We start from the raw sequence: 19,991 nt of genomic DNA on the forward strand, positions 1-19,991 counted from the left end.
CCCGGAAAAAAAAAAGGCAAAAATTTAAACAAAACAGTAATACGGTACTGTTGTGTTTACTAGTTCTGGATAATAAAGATTTGTATTCGCTTAAACAGGAATTAAGCTTCACAAAAAAAGAGATAATGATGTCAAATAATTGCCCACAATCTAAGGATCCTTCTTTCTAGAGTGGGAATCAAAACTTAAATGGTGTTGACAGAATCCTTCCACCTGTTAGATAGGAATCCAACCAAACAAGGCTCACACAGCGCTCCACGTCTCACATTTTGGCAGTAAACAGCTGAACATGCATTTGCCACTCAAAAAGAAAATGAAATATAAGATACTAAATGAACAGACAGATTGAACACGAAATAGAAAGGTAGAAAGATAAATTTTATTACCAAAGAGATTATATACAAATTACAAGCTGAAATCCTAGAGCACCATTCCTAATGGTGCACAAATTGTGCAGGTCAAGAACTGGGATCATCCAAAATTGCTGCCTGAAATTTGTGGAGCTCCTAAACAGCTAAACCCCCTACAGGCTATTGTTAAATGTATCGGCAGTGAGAGGACTTGGATGTTAATAGGTACACTTCTTGTCATGGCATCTGTGAGCGGGCTAAGCCTAAGTGCATCAAGTGCGTGCACAACGAAACATGTATACCAATGAAAAACATAAACCAGAAAACCCGAGGGGTTATATAATTACAGAAATGGATCGTGACGCTTCCCACCAAAAAGGTACCTATCACCTAGACATAACCAAGCTTGTTAGAGGCTGTGCAACAGCAGTACTAAACAGAGAATCCCCCATATACTTGCAATTCTCATGATCAACTTTGCGAGTCATTGAAAGCATAAATCTCTCACAGGCGTTGGAACCAACAACTGGTGTTGAGCTCTCATTGCCATCTTTTTTATTACGCATTCTCTGGCCAGAGCTCACACTACCACGTCTTCTCTTCTTTGATGCGTTCCACCTTAACTGGGCTAGGTAACTATCTTTTGAAAGATCTGGAACCACAACTGATTCTCTTCCCACATCACTTCCAGAATCTGACGAATAATCACTACATCCAGGTTTTCTTTTTACTGATTGTGTAGTTTCAGAAATGGCAGTTTGAATCAATTTGTTCTCATCAGATTTGACAACTTGCTTTGTTTCTGAGATAGATGATACAGAAAGCGCAATATCTGGCCTGGCCTTAATATGCATCCACCCATTTCCCAACCATTCTTGGGAGAGTCTCACATCAGCACGGCTAAAGACTGATTTTTGCTTTTCTCCTGCCAAAAAAAGATAGAAGTGTAAATTTAAAAATTGAAGCTAAAGACACAGACAGAATCCGCTTTTGCAACATACTTTCAGGGGATGCAAATTCACATACCTGGGAAATAGACACAAAATCTATCTTCAGATTCCTTATGAACAACAATGCCCTCCTGCCAAACATCATGCCACCAAACATCAACAGCAGTCCCAACATCTAAATCCCATGATAATCGACCCTTGTTGAACATTTGGGGAGGGCGAACAATTAACCTCCCACAAATCCGAATTCCCAATTGATCAGGAACTGCAACTTTGGTCGCTAAAATCCATTCCTTTAAAAAAAAAAAAAAAAAAAGCAAGAAATACATTAATAGAAATCATAAATCACACTTCAAAAATAAAAAAATTTCAGCCCACATCTCTTTTTCCATAATGAAGAGCAAAAACATAAATAACAAGGAGATGAACTAATACCCACCTCTAAATTTTTAGCTTCATTTTCTGCATCTTTAATATCATGATATCTCACCTTCATCTTATCTTTGTGAATCTTAATTATCAATGCTCTAAACCAACAACCTCTAATCCCACTATCTTGAGAAAGCACTTCAACTTCAGAACCAACTTTTAGATGCTGAGTAGGACTTTGCTTAGCTTCTGCTCCAGACAGAAGGGCAGCAGATTCCCCTCCTGTTAGACTGCATATCTCCATTCCACTTTTGCGGTCAATCCAACTGCTATGCTTATACACATCCACACTCACTGCGTTTGTTGATTCTTTACTGCCAGTATAAACATCATCATCTTTTGATTGACGATGCCTCTTCCTAGGTCTGGTCCCAGAATCATCATTGACATTTGCTTCCACTTTCAGGCCATCATCAATTCGCAAAGAATTTGCCTGATCCCTTGCAGGGGAAACCATATACATATACCTAAGTATTTCTTGTTTCCAGTATCCTTTGACTTGAGTAATGTCAAAGGGCTTGGCATCTTCATTATCAAACATCTTGTAGCAAACAAATGGATCCAACATAGTGTGTGATGCCTCATTAAGAAACTTCTCAAAATGCTGGGGACTGAGGACCGCAGCCATTCCATCTATGCATTCAATACTGAGATCTTGAAGACAAAGAGAAAAGAAAATCTCTCTGTCATTAAAATTGTGAGGCAATGAAATACCAACCTCATCAATTTTGTGAAACCATCGTACCACAACCATCTTGTTCCCTTTAGAGTCCTCGTACATATCTTCCAAGTAGGCAACAAGCCTTTTATCCTCCTCAGCTAAGACATATACAAAGTCATGAACCTAGAAGGATTTTAACAAGCAGCAGACCAAAGATGTAAGGAGTAAGTAATAGCACATAAATTATACAAGGACTACATAAAAAAAAAAAAATTAAAAAAAGCAAACCACAAAAGCACTCACAGAAATTTTGAAGCCATTCCGTTGAAATGACGGATAATGCCTTCGTCTTTTCCGGCATGTCCATGGAGAACCTAACCATAAAAATTCTTTTGTATGGTAGCCCTGCTTCTGATGTTGTGTGGCCTGCAGAAAAAACACATAACAATCAAAATAACAGATCATGACCACATTAAACATCCAAAAGCAACAGGTACACAACGCCATCCATACCTTAAAGTTTTCAATGTCCAACTCAGAAGCATCACTACTATCCAAAGAACCTGATAAGTGGGATGATTCAAGCGGCAGTGACTCTGGAAAACAAAAGTACAGTTAACTCAGAATAAAGACACCAAGGAAGGAACCAATTGGATACAAAGAAGAAAATCTAAAACAAAAAAAGCCACAGCTAAGAATCAAATCAATCTATATATAAAAATAAATACAGCCGAAAGAGCAACGCATTTGCACAACACATAAACAACATTCCACCGTAAAAAAAGAACCACAGGCGAGAAGAAATACAAATAGGCACAAACAAGAACCATATGTATTTTGAATGGAGGGTTTAAGATTCTATTTGACAGCTGCCAGATCAAAAGGTTACCAAACATGTGAAAACACTTATGTAAATCGCAATAAATTTGGCCATGAAAGATCTTAACCTAGATATTGAGGCCACAAGGATCCGATGCTGTCAACCAGCTCTTTAAAATTGAATAATAATTCCTGCAGCCCAGATCATAGTCAGTTCGCAGCAACATGACACCAGAAAAACTAGATGATTAGGGTTAGGGCACAGTTCATAGTCATGGAAGTAAAAAAGAAAGATAGGCAGGATCAGGGTACAAGAGGAGCCAAGTGTTATAACTATTCTATATGTAAGTTGGAGGGAGGGATTAACTAGAATTATTAGATCTTACGAGGCTAAAATATTGAAAGTCTTAAAATTAGGAAGAAAATTCCCTTTACATGCAAAAAGTCACCCAATTCTAGTCATTCATGGCCCTGAACTTATCATTTCTTCAGTTTTTTATGCGTAAAAATTATTAATTTACTCAAAAAAAATTCCCTATATTTACGAGTACAAGATCCAAAATTTTAGCCGAGTATTCTCCTAGATCCGAATCAGTAGGGCATGAAACTAAAAAGGACCGATATATAAAAACTCAAAAAAAATTATAAAGAACAAGTTCTGAATGAAGTGAGGGAAAAAACATTTTCAAGGGGGAAAATTCATTTTTATAAGAGCAATCAGAAATTTATTAAAAGCACACGATTCACTGATCGAGCTGTGAAACAATAAATCAGCCTAACCAAGATTTATACAGACACAGTCTCCCGGTTCCCAAAACTAATACTGCCGCAGGCCGCAATTAGTTCTGGAAGGACGCAGATTTTAAAACGAAAAATTTATCAATATGCCCACTTTAAGATAATTCATCATCTCAATGTTCCAATTTTACTTAAGGGAAGCAGGGCCAACAAGAGGGTGATAAAGAAAAACTCCAAATATATAATAAACTTTGAGCAAAAATAAATATATCCCATTAATTTTGTCGGCTGCCCGATCAACGTTAGCCAAAAGATCAAAACTTTGAATCTGTAATGAACTAGATAGCATAGCGTATCACAGGGCAGATTCATTAACTCCTTGGAAAAGAAAATTTTAGAAAAGATGACTAACAGGGAGGAAACTAAACAAACTACAACAAATTTTCATGCGCATCCAAACCGTAAGAAGCTTGGATCTGTCAAACAAAAAAAAACCCTCTTCACAGAGCCAAAAACCCAGAACCCCAAAACTTCAAGATTTTGAGAAAGAAAAACCGAAGCTCGTCAAAGCTTTTGAATGAAACAATATGAGAAAATTTAAATTTTTTATGAATTTGTTTTTCAATTGTACCTGAAACGATAGAGTTGAGCCAATTAATAACCTCTCGTCGCGACTTGAGCTTCAAAGAAGGTCCCATAGACGAAAAAATGGATCTATTCCTGACAGCGTAGTGATAAGACATATGCCTCAAGCTCTTCTCTTTTCCTACGACGGCCAGATCTAATCCTCCGTCCATTCTCTTCAAGTAATATCGAACCTCCCTTCTCCCTCTATTCGTCGAGACGTTCACCTCCTCCCAGCTAACGTAACCCAACGACTCCGTATCCAGCGGCGACCCCAATCTCTCCATGAATTCAATTGCAAAACCTCGGAACCCTAATCGAAAATTCCAAATAAAAAATTGGGAAATGAAACTCTAAGCAAAGGGAATAGGCGGGGAGGATTGGGGCTCTGGCGTCTCTCTCTCTCGATCCTATCCGTTTTCTCTTCCTTCCTATGTGTTGTTTGCGAGTTTGTTTGAAGGGGGAATTTGAAAGTTATAAAATAAAGCGGAACTAGGGTTTGGTTATCGGCAATTTGGAAAGAGATGGACGGTTGTGATTGCATCCACGAGGATGCCACGAAGGAAAGGACTGGGAAACTACGGGGATTACTATGGAGGGAATCTGGTTTCCCAAAATGCCCTTAAGTTACGAGGCAATTACAATGTTAGGTCGTCACGTGTCGCTTATTGGGCAATTATGTAAGAGACAAGCTACCAGTTGAACAGCAGGGGAAGGAGACGAGAAAAGGGAAGTGGCGCGCGCAGTTTCCGGGATTTTGAAGGGGAGACTCGCTCATTCGAGTTGCCAGCTGTCAATAAATTACAATAATTAAAAACAAATTTGTTATTTTAGTTTCTAATAATGCTAATTATTATTATTATTTTTTTAATAGGCTAATTATTATTATATAATAAAATTGAGCAGTTCTCTTTTACACTGTTATGCACATATTTAAGAATTGTATAAAAATAATTAAATTCCTTATTTATAAATAATTGATTTCAAAAAGGATATGATTTAATTTTAATTCTAATTTAGAATCAATTTTAGGAGATTGATTTGATTACCGTTTTAATTTTAAGAGTTTAGATTTAATTTTTAATTTTTATCCCAATTTAATTTCTATGTTCATTTTAATTTATTTTAATTCTCGAACACAGCAATTAGCAATTCAAATTCTTCGCGTTCCAATTTCTTGAAAGTAGAAAAAAAATTATTCCTTTTTTTAGCAATATTTCTTACCTTTAATTGTTTTTTTACTTAATTGTACTATTCTAAAATTAGAATACTCTTCCTTTTTCTCTTTCTCTTATTATTTTTTTTTTAAGTCTTTATTCTTTTGTTTAGAAATTCTAATTTTATAAAAATTTAATTTAATTAATTTCTTTTTTATTAATTTTCATACTTAAAAATCTATAAATAAAAATTTTCAATTTTTTTAATTTAAAAAAATATTTTAAAATAAATAAAAATTATATACCAAAATATATAATTATGTAAAAAATTAAATTAAATTTTATTATTGTAAGTGATTTTTTTTTCAAACAAGAGCTATAAGATTTTATAGTTAACAAGGATGTCTGCCTCTTTCCCTTTTATTGTGTTTTTTTTCTTATTTTCTAAAATTTTTGCATTGTATTTTTTCTAACAATTTATAGATTTGTGTCATTTGTCAAATACTTGTTATGAGACTGCTAAACCTTATTTAGGGTTACAATAATCTCATGTATTTTTTATTTAAGCACTAAAAGATTTTCCAAAGTTTAAAAATATGTCACATTAAATTTGAATTTGATTTAATTTAATTTAATTTTTTAATTTTTTAATTTATTTCAAGTTTAATTAAATATTTAATTTTTTTTATTAACTAATTGATACTCACCTCTATGGATTTGATGAGTTGATGTGTTTATAGTTAATCAAAGGCAAGTCACTTTTGACAAAAGCATTGAAAGCATTGTCAATTGGCATCTCCTGTCCGAAGCAAGTCCATAATGGTGGCCAGTGCAGATAAAAACGACAACGGCTAATTTTTTATTTTTAAGAAAATAGTAGCTGATGTGGCAAACGCAGTGGACCCACTTTTCCTGCAACCCCATCAAACCCTCGCACAAAAATCATTGCACTAGCATTGCTAGTAGATACTGCGTGCATGCACGTCATCAGTTCTTATTAAAAAATATATTAAATTAGGATTAAAATTAGTCTTAATTAAAAATTAACAATTTATTTTAGAATTAATTATTGAAACACTATTTTTGAAATAAAAAATTGAAATTTCTCAATTATTTAATTTTAAAATAAAATAAAGAACAATCAAACTATTGTAATCGGTTAAATAAATTTATTACATAAAAAAATAAGGGTTGACAATAATGGCAAAATAGGTGATGTAACCCATAGGGAATGGCTCCAAATGACAGCTAGGCCGGCCCCAAGATTTGGCCTGATTCTTTATCCTGCAGGAGACGATGCGGACCTAGACCTTTTATTTTATATATTATAATAATTTTAATTTAATATATATTTGAATTATTGATCTGAAAAATCCGTCCTCCAAGCCCGGACGTTTGCTTTCACTGAGTATCACGTGGCCTCTACTCCCGGATTAATTATAAAAAAAAAATTTTAAAAAATATAATTGTAATGTAAATTCAAAACTATTTAGAAAATAAATATTTATTTAAAAAAAAGTATTAATAAAAAAAATATTTATGATAAAAAAAATAGAGCTCCCTATAAAATTTTTAATTGCGTTAAAACTTATATAAGAAGCCCTACATATAATATTTCTTTACTCTTTAAGATATTACTATGAGTAAAAAATTTTTTAACATATTAAATTATTAATTTTTTAACATAATGTGAAATTAATGCTTTTGAAAATGTTACTGAAAGTAACATTTTTAGAATCACATCGCAATAACTTATAAAAACGTCATTGAGAATAATATTTTTATAAGTATATGAAAATATTACTCTCAATGATATTTTTAATGACTTTTTATTTATAAAAGAGATTGGCTAAGTTTTACTACTTTCTTTTATTATATTTATTTATTTTTTTCGATTAGTTTTCTTCTCTTGAGTTTTTTTTTCTAATATTATTTAGTAATGTTCTTAACAATTTTATTATTTTTAGGTCATTTGGCCCTTTATTTATATAAAAATACTAATATTTAGATTTATATTTTAATATATTTTCTTAATAAAATTTAATGCCATTATGAAATATTTATAAGTTTATTTTTAATTATTGTAAACTTATGAATATTTCACAATGACAATAAAATTTATTAAAAAAAAGTATTAAAATATAAACTTACATATCAATATTATTCCATCGATAGAAAGCGAAATAATATAAAGATAATAAAATTATTAAGAGTACTAATACATAATATTAAAAGAAAAATGAAAAGATAACTAATGAAAGAAATGAATGAGTGTAATAAAAGAAAATAGTAAAACTTGATTGGTCTTTTATAGATAGAAAGGGCAATTGAGAACGTCATATATGCTTATGAAAATCCCTCTCTCAATGGTGTTTTTATAAGTAATTCTCTTTCTAATTATTGTGTCGTATTAGACGTGCAAAAGTTATAGAGAATGATATGACACAATTCTAAAATTGCTACTCTCAATAGTATTTTCTTTGTTATAGACATTTTTTTAATATCTCTACTTTTAATAGCTTTTTTTTAAGCAAACATTGTTTTTATAAATAGTTTCACATCCACATTACAATTATAAATATTTTTTTTTATATTTTTTTAATAATTAATCCTTTACTCCCGTTATCTCATAATCTCATATATAGACCTTTATCTTATTAAAAAAAAAATTAAATTTGATTAATTCGAATTCAGTGGGATTTAAATGACTAAAATTGGCTTTAATAAAATGGTATCCAATAATTAAAAAACTGATCTTAGCTAGCTGGTTTGAAACGTTAAACGATATGAACTGAAGTGATGTGCAATTTTCTCTCATTCGTGACTCACTAACGTACATTCTTCCCCCCTATCTTTAAAAAACAATAATAATAATAATTAAAAAAGAATTGCAAGTCAATCAGTGAGCTGTACAAGAGTATAGAGAAAAACAAATACTAATAAATAAAAAAAAAAAAAATTAACGTCTAATACTAAAAATATTCACAACGGATAATTCGTGATGAGCACCTTGCTCAAATATTTTTTTTTTTTTTCTAAAATTGGCCATCAAACCCATTGCTTGTTGGCCTCGAGCTCTAATTGATATATGTAGGAAGTTTCCATGATAATTTTATTTTTTTATAAAGTAAATCTTTTTTATTAATAACTATCATTAGATAAATTATTAAAATGCAATTTAATGATAAAATATATAAAGTATAAATAGTGGGAGCTAATAATGAGTATGGGCCCCTTTTCCCCTTTTCTGGGTCCAACTTATGATTGTGTAGGGTATGGTACGTGATATGTTTATGGGCCATTTTGCTTTTCTCTCAACCCAGAGAGGTCCACTGCAGACGTTCATATACAGAAACTAGCCCAATCCAATAACAATACAAAGAGAAACAACTGTTTACTCTGCGTAATTTTAATAAAAATTAATTTTTTATATTTAATTTAAATTTTAATATTTCACTTTTTCTTAAAATCATTTTTAATATTTATAATTTTATATAACTATAATTCTCACATTTAACATTTTGTTTTTTTAATATTTACACATCCATTTCAGATTTTTAATAAAATTACATTTTTTTTTCTATTTTTTCAAGCCATTTATAATGAAAAAAGTTAGTTAACATATATAATTAAAATATATCATTATTTATAAAAATAAACAAATAAATAAAATATTAAAAAAATATAAAAGAGTCATCGTGACAATTAATAAATAAATAATAAAGACAAACAGAAACATATGCAAATCCAATATTGTAAACTCTTTTTCGGATATATCTATAATAGTCACATTTGTCTTGTTCTTATCATTTTTTTTTCTTTTTTGCTGTAGTTGGTGCTAATTGAATTTTTTATATTGGATTCAACAATGGCTTTCTAATAATATAGAAAATAGAAATCGGCATAAATATAAATAAATTTTGAGAATCATGGCTTGTAGAATTTGAATAAATATAATAAAATTAAAATAAATCAAAGAATAATTTTGAAATATTAGATGATAAAAAAAATTTTAATAGTTCTCAAACCACACAAAATGCTTATCATTTGCAAACAAGATGTAAAGAAATATTTAAAATAAATTTAATTAAATTATCAAACTATTTTAATTGAAAAAATGTTATAACATTAACTTTATTAACTTTTGTATTCAAAGTTTAGTTATTCAAGACATGAATTACAAAATAATGGCTATAAATTATAAATTAATAGTCATTTAATGTAATTTATTATTTTGTTTTTAAATATTTAAATTTAACATGAAATGATTAAAGAAAAGATATTAATTATAATATAGATAGATTTGTTATGTCCATTCATAAGAAATATTAATTTCCAAACACATCCAACAATTGCCACGGGCTTTGTGGATTAAAGTAGTATAATTAATAATTAGATTGATAATTGTTGTTTTACTTAAAAAATTGTGAACAAATTAATAATTAAATTGAATTTTAATGTCTTAATTCAATTAATTTTAAAGTAATCGTTTGTTACAAATTAAAATTGAAAGGCTTTTATATTACATATATTAATTTTATGCATATCATGTGAAATTTACCTAATATATAGACATGCATTAAAAAAATATGCTTACAATTTTTCATAATTTTTTAAAACTGAATACCCTTAAAATGCATTTTTAATGATTAAATTTGTTGATAATTTGACAAAATTTAGTATAAATAATTTAAAATTTGTTAAAAAATTAATGAAGTATGAGTGGCTAGTAAAATGACTTGTTCTCATTATTCATGTTAAGAGAATGCTTGGTTTAGTTTATAAAATTTATCTTATAAAAAATAATACAAAGTTGTAAGTATTTAAAATTTTAAATAATTACGTTGTTGATTAAAATATTTATAAGTAACTTATAATTATTACATAATTTTGAGCAAAAGTGGAATACGGTTATATTTACTATTACAATTATTTTAAATAATATTAAATAAGATATATGGTAAAATTTTAAAAATTAAAGAGTAACATAATATAATATTTTATTAAATTAACTTATAAATATAAAAATTATGATTACCAAAATAAAAAATTTATCTCTCATAACTTTTTTTTTTTTAGCTTATAAGCTCAACACAAAAATATTATAAGTAAATAGGTAAACTTAATTTTAAAATTTTATAAGATAGTTTAATCAACTTATAAGTTAAAATAAATATTTTCTAATTTTATTAGTATATATGTTTTCTTATTTTAAAAACAAATAACATAATACATTTAATTATTTTATTTTGTCGTTTAGTCATTATATACACATATATATATTATAATAAATTACATAATGTATTATTTATAATGCGTAATTATATGTTTTTTTTTTTAACAATGAACAGTATAGGAATTAAAAGAGTGGAGAGTAAAACTTAGCCATGTCAAGCTAAGTAATACGCCTTTTTAACTATCGAACCAAATTCTGGTTCGTATCTGCCGCGACGCCAGGTTGTGGGTTTCGGGTTTAATCCACATTCTGCTAGGGTTTCAGTTGTTATGGGTTTGGGCTTTCTTCCAGGAAGGGTTGGGTTTTGTTTTCTGAAAATTAATTTGTTGGATATGGGCCCTATCCTGCAATTGGGCCTTTTGACTTTTTTTTAATGAATCCACCTCTAACTTCGAGAGGGAAAAAAAAAAAAAAAAAAGTACCGGAGCAAATCGAGACTAGGCGAACATTGCAACATTTTAGAGAAGATATGAAGTAGTAACTTCTAAAATAGTCACTAAAGAAGAGAAAAAAACCTAGAAAAGCCCTGGAATTACAAAGAAGACTAGTAGACAACGTATGAGCGATAACGCAGTGAACGAACTCGACGAATAAAATAACAAAATGTTCCAGGGGGCGTTGGCGATGGAAACAGAGTGGGGCAGATCAAATCGTCCACCCACCCTCTCATCGTCTTCTCCGCCCGCTTTCTCTCTTTTTCCCTCCTCTCCTACCCTCCCACACACATTCACACCCCTTTCCTCTCCCTCTCTCTTTCTCTCCAATCCCTCGTTCTCCTTCCCATGGCTTCCTCCTCTCCTTTCCTCTCCAAAATCCCCATCTCCAACAAAACCATCTCCTTCACTTCCTCTCTCTCCCCCCTGCCTTCCACATTTCCTTTCAAATCCGTTCGGCACCACAGACGAAATGCGTTGAGGGTCCAATCGAAGATCCGGGAGATCTTCATGCCCGCTCTCAGCTCCACCATGACTGAGGGCAAGATCGTCTCCTGGATTAAATCCGAAGGTGACGTCCTCTCCAAAGGTGAAAGCGTCGTCGTTGTTGAGTCCGATAAGGCCGACATGGATGTCGAGACCTTCTACGACGGCATTCTCGCTGCAATTGTTGTGCCTGAGGGTGAAACTGCTCCTGTCGGTGCTCCTATCGGACTTTTAGCTGAGACTGAGGACGAAATTGCTGAAGCCAAAGCAAAAGCCAACTCGAAAACGGGTAGTACTGGTTCTGAAGCTGTTGCTTCCACTCCTCCTCCTGCTACTTCTGCTCCTGCTCCCGCAATTTCGCAACCCGCAGCTGCTCCCGCGATTCCTGCTGTTGAGGGGCCCAGGAAGATAGTGGCGACGCCGTATGCAAAGAAGTTGGCCAAGCAGCATAAGGTGGATATCAACAAGGTAGTTGGAAAGGGGCCGTTCGGGAGGATTACTCCGGCTGACGTGGAGGCAGCGGCAGGTATTACCCCTTCCAAACCTGTGGCTCCGAAGCCTACTCCAGTAGCGGCCGCTGCTGCTGCCCCTTCTCCTCCAGCTAAACCTGCTGCTACTCCATCAGCTCCTCCACTTCCAGGATCTACGGTAGTACCGTTTACAACAATGCAAGCGGCAGTGTCAAAAAATATGGTGGACAGTCTTTCAGTACCCACTTTTCGGGTTGGATATCCAGTGACAACCGATGCACTTGATGTACTATATGAGAAGGTAAATAGCTTGAATTCGTTGATTCATTTGGCTTGTCGTGTTTTGAATGTTAATTGGAGTATTTCTGAACTTGATTAATTTCTTGGGGCACAGAGAATAGAGCAAACTGAAAATCAAAAGTAAAATGCAGCGAGCTTGCAAACTAGTCAGAGTAGCTATAGTTCAATGTGCTAAAACTAATATTAACTATCAATGGTGTTTGAGATTCAACATCAAAGTATCTGATGGAATTCAGTTAGTTGATGGAATTGTTCAAGACATTCTAAAGCTGTCTGAACAAGTGGAAGAGGTTGTTTTTTCTTATGCCAATAGGAAAAAGAACGTGGCTGCCCATAGCCTTGCTAGGAAGAGTATCTTGGATGACTCTTTTATCTTTAATCTTTGGCTCAGACAAACTTTGTAATTAGTTCAATGCCTATTTAAGGCCATGCAATGAATATATCTTTGAAAAAAAAAAAATCAAAGTATTTGATTCATATATGATATTATGTTTGAAAATGTTGTTTAGTATTACTTATATTGAGACTATTGTTGTTCTTTATTATAATCAGGTGAAACCAAAAGGTGTGACAATGACTGCATTATTGGCAAAAGCTGCAGCAATGGCACTTGTTCAACACCCAGTCGTGAATGCCAGCTGCAAAGATGGGAAAAGTTTTACCTATAACAGTAACGTTAACATTGCAGTGGCAGTGGCAATCAATGGCGGATTGATAACCCCTGTTCTTCAAAATGCAGATAAGGTATTGTAAGTTTGTAACTAAGTCTCCATTGTTTTGCTTAAAGTATATATATATATATTGTATTTTCTAGCATTTGAGATATATAGAAAATGGTCAACAAAAAAAATATTTTTTTAGTTGAAGGAAAACTAAGCTATTTTTCCTTAAAATGACTTATTATTAAAAAAAAGAAGACTTTTTTTGAACTTTGACAATCTTATTAAAATGTGAAAACACTTATACAGGCATGATATGAAACATAACATTAGTTTAACGTTGTAACCAAATAATAGAAAAAATTTTTATCCATGGAAAAATGTTTTCAAATACAAATTATTTTCCGTAAAGCCAATGGAGCCTAAATGTATATCTCTTCTTTTTTTTCCTTTTCCTTTTAATTTTTGTATCGGTTTCTGGATATAACAATTTGTAGTTTTTGTAAATCATTTGTTGGTGTAGTTGGATCTATACTTATTATCACAAAAGTGGAAAGAGTTGGTGGAGAAAGCCAGAGCAAAGCAACTTCAGCCCCATGAGTACAATTCAGGTTTTTATATGAAAATGATAGCTTTTTTCTCATCTCCTAAGAGGTTGAATTTAGTGTGTAAAGCTTTGGGAGAAAGCAATTTAAATTGCACTTGTTTGCAGGGACATTCACTCTATCCAATTTGGGAATGTTTGGAGTGGACAGGTTTGATGCTATTCTTCCTCCTGGTCAGGTGAGCTATGATGGTTAGCTCTTTTTCCTCTGTTTTTGATTTTTTCTCCTTAATCATATGAAGATTCCAAAGTAGGTACAGCCTAAGTAAACTAGGAGGACATGTTATTAACTATGTTCCTTGAGGAAAAGGAAAAACAGAAAACAAGAGGAAGAAGAAATTGTGTGTATAAAAACCTTTCATAAAAAGCATCAAAACATTATGCTGGATTTTCAAAAGCTTGCAAATATTATTCTCCACGTACTTGACAGAACATAGCTAATGGAGTGATATCCTATTTTTGATTTAGCTCTGCATAAACACTGCTCCAAAATGCACTATTAAGTAGTGTCAACCAATTTATGTCAATAGTAAATATATCAATTACCAAAGAGTTCCTACCTATTCACAGAGAAGAAGTAATTTTTTACCAATTACACATCCCTTTTACAAAGAAAATGTCTATTTACTAGCATTTCCCTCATCTCATCATAGTATCAAATGGTTGAAGTTCATTCCCTTGAAGCTTCTCAAGCAGAAAAGGATAAATGTAAGTGAACTTACAGTTCTTAAACAGCTTTTAAGGAAAAGGCTTTATATAATGATACTTTGCCCTAAGTTTCCTTCATCCTTCCCCCCATTCTATTTATAGAGGACTGAACTGATTAAGGGCTTTCGTTTGAATTCATGTATACCTGTATCTCCAAATTCTGGGGTTTAAAAGTAGGGCTTGGCATTGCCAGATCTCAACTCATACAAAAGCAATTGCCTAACAACTCTTCTGTTTGAAACTAATGAGAAAGGAGCCAGAAATTTCTTATTGTGTGAATCCCCTGACCAAGAATAATGCCCAAAACAAATAGAAGTTTCATCACTCACATCATTAGTGAAGCAAAACCAGCCCTTTCTAGTAAGCTACCATATGAGTACTCCATGCGTAATTCTATTAACTTCAATTTAGCCTATGAAAGCCCTTCGTAAGTAATCTTTCTACACCTTGAATCTTTGTTACTATTTTCCCAGGGCAGTTCTATTCAGAACTGTTTAAATTTTCATCCCTATCCCTCCCTTCCAAATAGTAGAAATTCATCCTCTGCACTTCCCAAAAGAGCATCTGAATGCCACCTATCTTCTTGCAACAAACGGACATGAAATAAATAGCAAAACTTGATAGTTACTTTCAATGGGAGTGAGCTTCCCAGATCTGCTAGTTAAGGGAATCTACTCATTGCTGTTTTTTTATTAGTTAATGAAATATACTTGCAGCTGCTTTTCTATTAGTTAATAGAAACTACTAATTGCTCTTTTAATCATTTGCTCAAACTTTGAAATGTTGTTCAGGGGGCTATAATGGCGGTTGGAGCATCAAAACCAACTGTGGTGGCTGATGCAGATGGATTCTTTTGTGTTAAAAGTAAAATGCTGGTGAGTTTGATTTTTGATCCCCTTTTTTTCTTTAATAAAGAATATATGACAATGATATAGACCTGCATTAAAAACTTTCTAATAACTTAGATTCTGTGCTTTTTAAGTAGCGATTTATTGTACATATTATTTGTAATGTTATTCTCATGCCAATAATGGACTCAAATTGTCCAAATTTTGATCACATTGAGGTATCATAGAAATTTGAGTGGAAGAAATATGTTGAGCTGAAGATGCAGTGTTAAACTAAGAATTTGAATTTGATGGGGTCCTATACAGATTCTTTTTCCCTTGGACATTGGATGTCAGTTGAATAAATATATATATTTTTAATCTCATGTCTGTAATCTGTACTGGCTAGTAATGTGGATAAAGACTTGATTCAACTGAATAAAACCTTAAAATGAAAAATCACTTTCATGGTTCATGGCGTATCATAATATCATAGAAAAATTTGCACACTGAGACGAGGCAAATGTTTAAAATTTCAGTAAAATCTTGGCTCTGTTATGTCCTATCTGAGGTAGTGATACTGATACCTCTACTTTTATACCTTGGCATGTTTTCTATATAATTAAAATAGCTGTTCATTTTCTCAAAGTTGTTGATCTACATCTTCTTCAAGGGGAAGAACATAGAGAACATAGATCATGTTTACAAATCTCAACTGTGAAAAGCAAAAGCCATGCCTTTCAATTTTTTTATGGCCTCCTCAGCTTCTGTCTTCAGATATGGAGAAATATAACTTATTGCTGAAAAGACTGCCACTAAATAATTCTCTCTACAAATTTTTTATGGTAAAATTTTTCAAATATTTTTATTCAGCAAATGCAAAAATGACCATCAACTGGGAGCATGTATTTGGATTTTGGAAGTTTTGCATTTTGCTTACAGGTAAATATTTGCATGGAAAAACTTAATCGAATTGTATTTGATTTTTTCCCCAGGTGAATGTGACAGCTGATCACAGAACTGTCTATGGTGCTGACTTGGCTGCCTTTCTTCAAACGTTCGCAAAGATTGTTGAGAACCCAGAAAGCCTGACATTGTAATGACGTTTTGGGCTTTCAGGCCACGGTTCTGCTGATTTTGAGTTACCTACTATTTGGTTGTTGTCAAGATGCTGGTGCCTACGAAACAAAGCGCTCGGCCGGCGAGGCCGGTTTTGCAGTCCTCTTTAGCGATATTATGCTCATGTTGTATTTTTTTTAAACGTTTTAATTATAAGGATTACAGTGACATCGAGTAGATTTTTAAAAGAAGGGAATAATAATATTTCAAATTTTTAGCTTTTGACAGAACCTTGTTAATAGTATTTTTTTTGCTTTAAATTGGTGGCATGAATTAATTTCGAAGAGGCATTAAAACATGGTTTATCAGCACCTCAAATCAACCTTTAAACAAAGTGCAACGCCTCAAATCAACCCTAAAACAAAGTGCTTTTCTCCACACAAGTGGGTTTGAAAAAAATAAATACACAAAGGGAGTGATTTATAAAATATTTACTGAAAGGGGTATTTTTTACCAATTAGAACCGAATAACAACATAGACACTACTTACAAGAGTGTTCAATTGACCACAAATGCATGGAGCTACTCTGAAACAGCTTAGACGCTAGCGTCTCCATACATTTGTGGTCAGCTTGAACGCTTCTATAGCTGCTTTTTTATCAGATTCATTTTTTACCTCCTCCTACTTGATAAAACAAAACCCATTTGATAAATATTTTGCAAGTCAATCTGTATTTTTTTATTTGGAGACAATGTTTATAAATCACCAAATGCTTTTTCATTTAGAGAGAAAAAAAAAAGGCATTGGGTTTATTGATTAGTTACGTGATAATTGTGTGAAATCCGATTAATGCAATCATTAGCATGTGATGGTTCAAGAAATATGTGGTAACAGACAGAAAGGAGCTAATATTATAGAACTACAGGCTATTAGAAGTTGCTGCTATAGGAAATGCAGCTCCTATTCAATTATAACAAATCAATGTATTGGCTGACTTTTCCAGACAGGTTGAAATCACCAATCCAAGCTGATATTCCTGGAAATGTAAAGCTTATCAATGTACTCTATAACTGGAAGCGATGCATTGATGTACCTTCTCATTTGCTTCTCTGCAGACTTATCTGAAAACAAAATTGAGAATAAAAAGTTAAAAGGAAACTAAATTCAAATTTCAATGGTTGACAACTTTGGAGCCCGTTTGATACTGTTTTTGGGTTGTTGTCTAATGTTTATTCAAAGGAACTCAAATGCCCAAACATTCATCCATATTCATGCTTTCTTCCTTTGATATATTGCGCCCACCAGAGTTTAAAACTTCATACTAGTTATATACCTTATGCAATCATGTGGTAGTTTCTAAGCTGCGTGCAATATTCAGGGGAATTAAATACAATCCGTGTGGCAAATCTCTATTACAAAATATGATCGCACAGTTCAAACCAGACAAATCACTGAAAATATATCTTCCAATTTCATATCCGGTACCATGCACAAACCAAACACATTTTATGCACAGATGGACTAAAACTCACCAGTTTCACTGAGCTTCAGCAAAAGTTGGTCTCTTGAAGGGAGAGTATACATTCCGGCATAAACGGCTGTCCTGACTGCCCATGTGTGGTACGGTGCACAAACTTGTGCATAAGCCGTTGTAGCTGCATCCTTCAAAGAGTAATCACTGAAAGGAACAAATTTCAGTAGATTATTTTGCCATAGCAATCCCAGTAAATGTATGATAAAAGGCCATTCAATACTAAATACCCACAACTCCTCTTATCAACTAGAGTGAGAAATCGCAAGATTTTGTTGAATTGGTGTTTGTATGTAATTTAAGATCTATGGGATTATGTATTAGAGGTAAAAGGAGGAACATACTCGGTGGCCAGAAACTGCTCAAATAAAGCTCTGATGAGATCAAGACCCTGCCTGACTCTGCGTAAATTACGAGAATGACTGCCTGGTGTCCTCACTGTGCCATTTGCAACATCCATATCAAGTACATTTTGCAAAGTTTTGTGTCTCTTCGATGCTTCAACAAGAGTGCCCACCTGAAATGCAACAAATAGTGGAATTAGGTTAGGGCATTTTCACTCTGATAAAAGGTTTTGTGCATCCTATATTGATGGATTCTACAAATTAAAAGAAATGAAAAGGAATCGCTATTAGAAGAGAAAGAATGAACCTTTGAGACATACTCAGACTCGGCGAATTTGAAAGCGAGACCGAGACAGCTGAAGAGAACAGAAACCAGGGAGCAAGAATCACAGAACATATCCAATCGAAGCTCTCCGGGACCGACATCATTATCTTGATCCGTAATGGGTTTTAGACGCTTGGCTAGGTCCTCAAAGGCATCAACAACCGCAGACAACGGCGTTTGTCCTCTGGCGTTTGCTTCAGCAGAGGCAGCTGTCATGGCGGGATCTTGAAGAACGAGTTGTGGGGGTGGTGAATGAGGTGGTTCTTGCAGGGCTTGGGTTAGATTGGAATTAGAGAAATACCTCCTCATGGCGGATTTGAAATTTGATGCAAGGAATCATCAAATTGAATGAAAGTTGAAAAGGTCAAAAGAAAGTGGAATTGGAAATTGAATGGGAACATGAGGAGGAAGGATCTAGGTGTGGTTTCTTCTTGGGTGCTTCTTTTTCCATGCATGTGTTATCTTTGGATAGGAATAAAAATAAAAGGGCGAAGTTGTGAGGTTATTGGGTTGAATGAGAAAGGTTTCGCTAGAGTTGCGGTCTGCCTAACGAAAATAGCAATTCTTGATTCCTTTGTTCTGCTTCTGCAGGTGGCTTATAATTGTAGACTTTAATACACACAACATTAACTGAAATCTTCCCTTGGAGGTTTTCCTGCTGCTTTCGCGCTCCTCTGAGGGTTCTTTGATAATTACGCTCTCATCTTCATTTTCTGGGTTGGACTTACCCAAAAGGGCTCATTCTGGCCCAGGGCCATGATCCATTAAAAAAAATATTTTTTAATCTCTATATTTTAATGAAATTAACTGTTTAATTTTTATATATTGAATTATTTAATCTCTATAATTTTAAGTTCATTTACTATTCAATACATATCTACAACTATTTTCTCTCATTTAATTTAATTGACTAATAAAAAAATAAACGGAAGGAATTAAAAAGTTTACAAATTAAAAATAGAAAAATTAAATAGTAAAATTTTTAAGAATAATCTATCATTGCACGGGCGAAGACAGATGATTAAGAGTTTAAAATTTAATGAGCATACTATTAAATAAATATTAATTATAATTATAAAATTAATAATCTCTTAAAAATAATAATACATTATCACAATCATTAATTTGATATATTTTATGAATAATTATCAAAATAAAATTAATTACATTTTAAATGTAATTCATTAAAATAAATTAAAAATTTTAATTAAAATTTTAGATTTAAATAGTAATGATAATGATAATAATAATATATACTTAAAATAAAATTTTCATAATA

The 19,991-nt window shown here is 32.5% G+C and overlaps 3 protein-coding genes across 3 annotated transcripts; 1 reads left to right on the forward strand and 2 right to left on the reverse strand.

The window, feature by feature from the left end:
• Positions 1-359: 359 nt before the first annotated feature.
• On the reverse strand, positions 360-5,074 carry LOC110633566 (uncharacterized). The gene is made up of 6 exons (XM_021782214.2): positions 4,579-5,074; positions 2,904-2,986; positions 2,694-2,816; positions 1,740-2,573; positions 1,377-1,593; positions 360-1,275 (listed from the first exon to the last, which is right to left on the reverse strand). The coding sequence occupies exons 1-6, from the start codon at positions 4,856-4,858 to the stop codon at positions 737-739; spliced, it is 2,076 nt and encodes a 691-aa protein (XP_021637906.2). The 5' UTR covers positions 4,859-5,074; the 3' UTR covers positions 360-736.
• Positions 5,075-11,461: 6,387 nt separating this feature from the next.
• On the forward strand, positions 11,462-16,801 carry LOC110633562 (dihydrolipoyllysine-residue acetyltransferase component 4 of pyruvate dehydrogenase complex, chloroplastic). The gene is made up of 6 exons (XM_058139174.1): positions 11,462-12,655; positions 13,207-13,398; positions 13,837-13,924; positions 14,026-14,096; positions 15,417-15,500; positions 16,448-16,801. Exons 1-6 carry the CDS (start codon positions 11,747-11,749, stop codon positions 16,550-16,552), a joined length of 1,449 nt encoding a protein of 482 aa, XP_057995157.1. The 5' UTR covers positions 11,462-11,746; the 3' UTR covers positions 16,553-16,801.
• A 596-nt stretch (positions 16,802-17,397) lies between these two features.
• LOC110633587 (ACD11 homolog protein) lies at positions 17,398-19,361 on the reverse strand. Its single transcript, XM_021782251.2, has 4 exons — positions 18,695-19,361; positions 18,388-18,560; positions 18,045-18,190; positions 17,398-17,633 (listed from the first exon to the last, which is right to left on the reverse strand). Exons 1-4 carry the CDS (start codon positions 19,019-19,021, stop codon positions 17,527-17,529), a joined length of 753 nt encoding a protein of 250 aa, XP_021637943.2. The 5' UTR covers positions 19,022-19,361; the 3' UTR covers positions 17,398-17,526.
• Between the last annotated feature and the right edge of the window lie 630 nt (positions 19,362-19,991).

This window comes from Hevea brasiliensis, chromosome 17 (assembly GCF_030052815.1).
Source record: "Hevea brasiliensis isolate MT/VB/25A 57/8 chromosome 17, ASM3005281v1, whole genome shotgun sequence".
Taxonomy (NCBI): Eukaryota; Viridiplantae; Streptophyta; class Magnoliopsida; order Malpighiales; family Euphorbiaceae; genus Hevea; species Hevea brasiliensis.

Coding starts and splice junctions, on each gene's coding strand:
- LOC110633566 (XM_021782214.2), bottom strand. CDS start 4,858: ATGGAGAGATTGGGGTCGCCGCTGGATACGGAGTCGTTGGGTTACGTT. Junction 2,817..2,903: donor TGGACATTGAAAACTTTAAG/GTATGGATGGCG, acceptor TTTTTTCTGCAG/GCCACACAACATCAGAAGCA. Junction 1,594..1,739: donor ATGAAGCTAAAAATTTAGAG/GTGGGTATTAGT, acceptor TTTTTTTTAAAG/GAATGGATTTTAGCGACCAA.
- LOC110633562 (XM_058139174.1), top strand. CDS start 11,747: ATGGCTTCCTCCTCTCCTTTCCTCTCCAAAATCCCCATCTCCAACAAA. Junction 12,656..13,206: donor TTGATGTACTATATGAGAAG/GTAAATAGCTTG, acceptor TATTATAATCAG/GTGAAACCAAAAGGTGTGAC. Junction 13,399..13,836: donor TTCTTCAAAATGCAGATAAG/GTATTGTAAGTT, acceptor TTGTTGGTGTAG/TTGGATCTATACTTATTATC.
- LOC110633587 (XM_021782251.2), bottom strand. CDS start 19,021: ATGAGGAGGTATTTCTCTAATTCCAATCTAACCCAAGCCCTGCAAGAA. Junction 18,561..18,694: donor AGTCTGAGTATGTCTCAAAG/GTTCATTCTTTC, acceptor GTTGCATTTCAG/GTGGGCACTCTTGTTGAAGC. Junction 18,191..18,387: donor GAGCAGTTTCTGGCCACCGA/GTATGTTCCTCC, acceptor TGTTCCTTTCAG/TGATTACTCTTTGAAGGATG.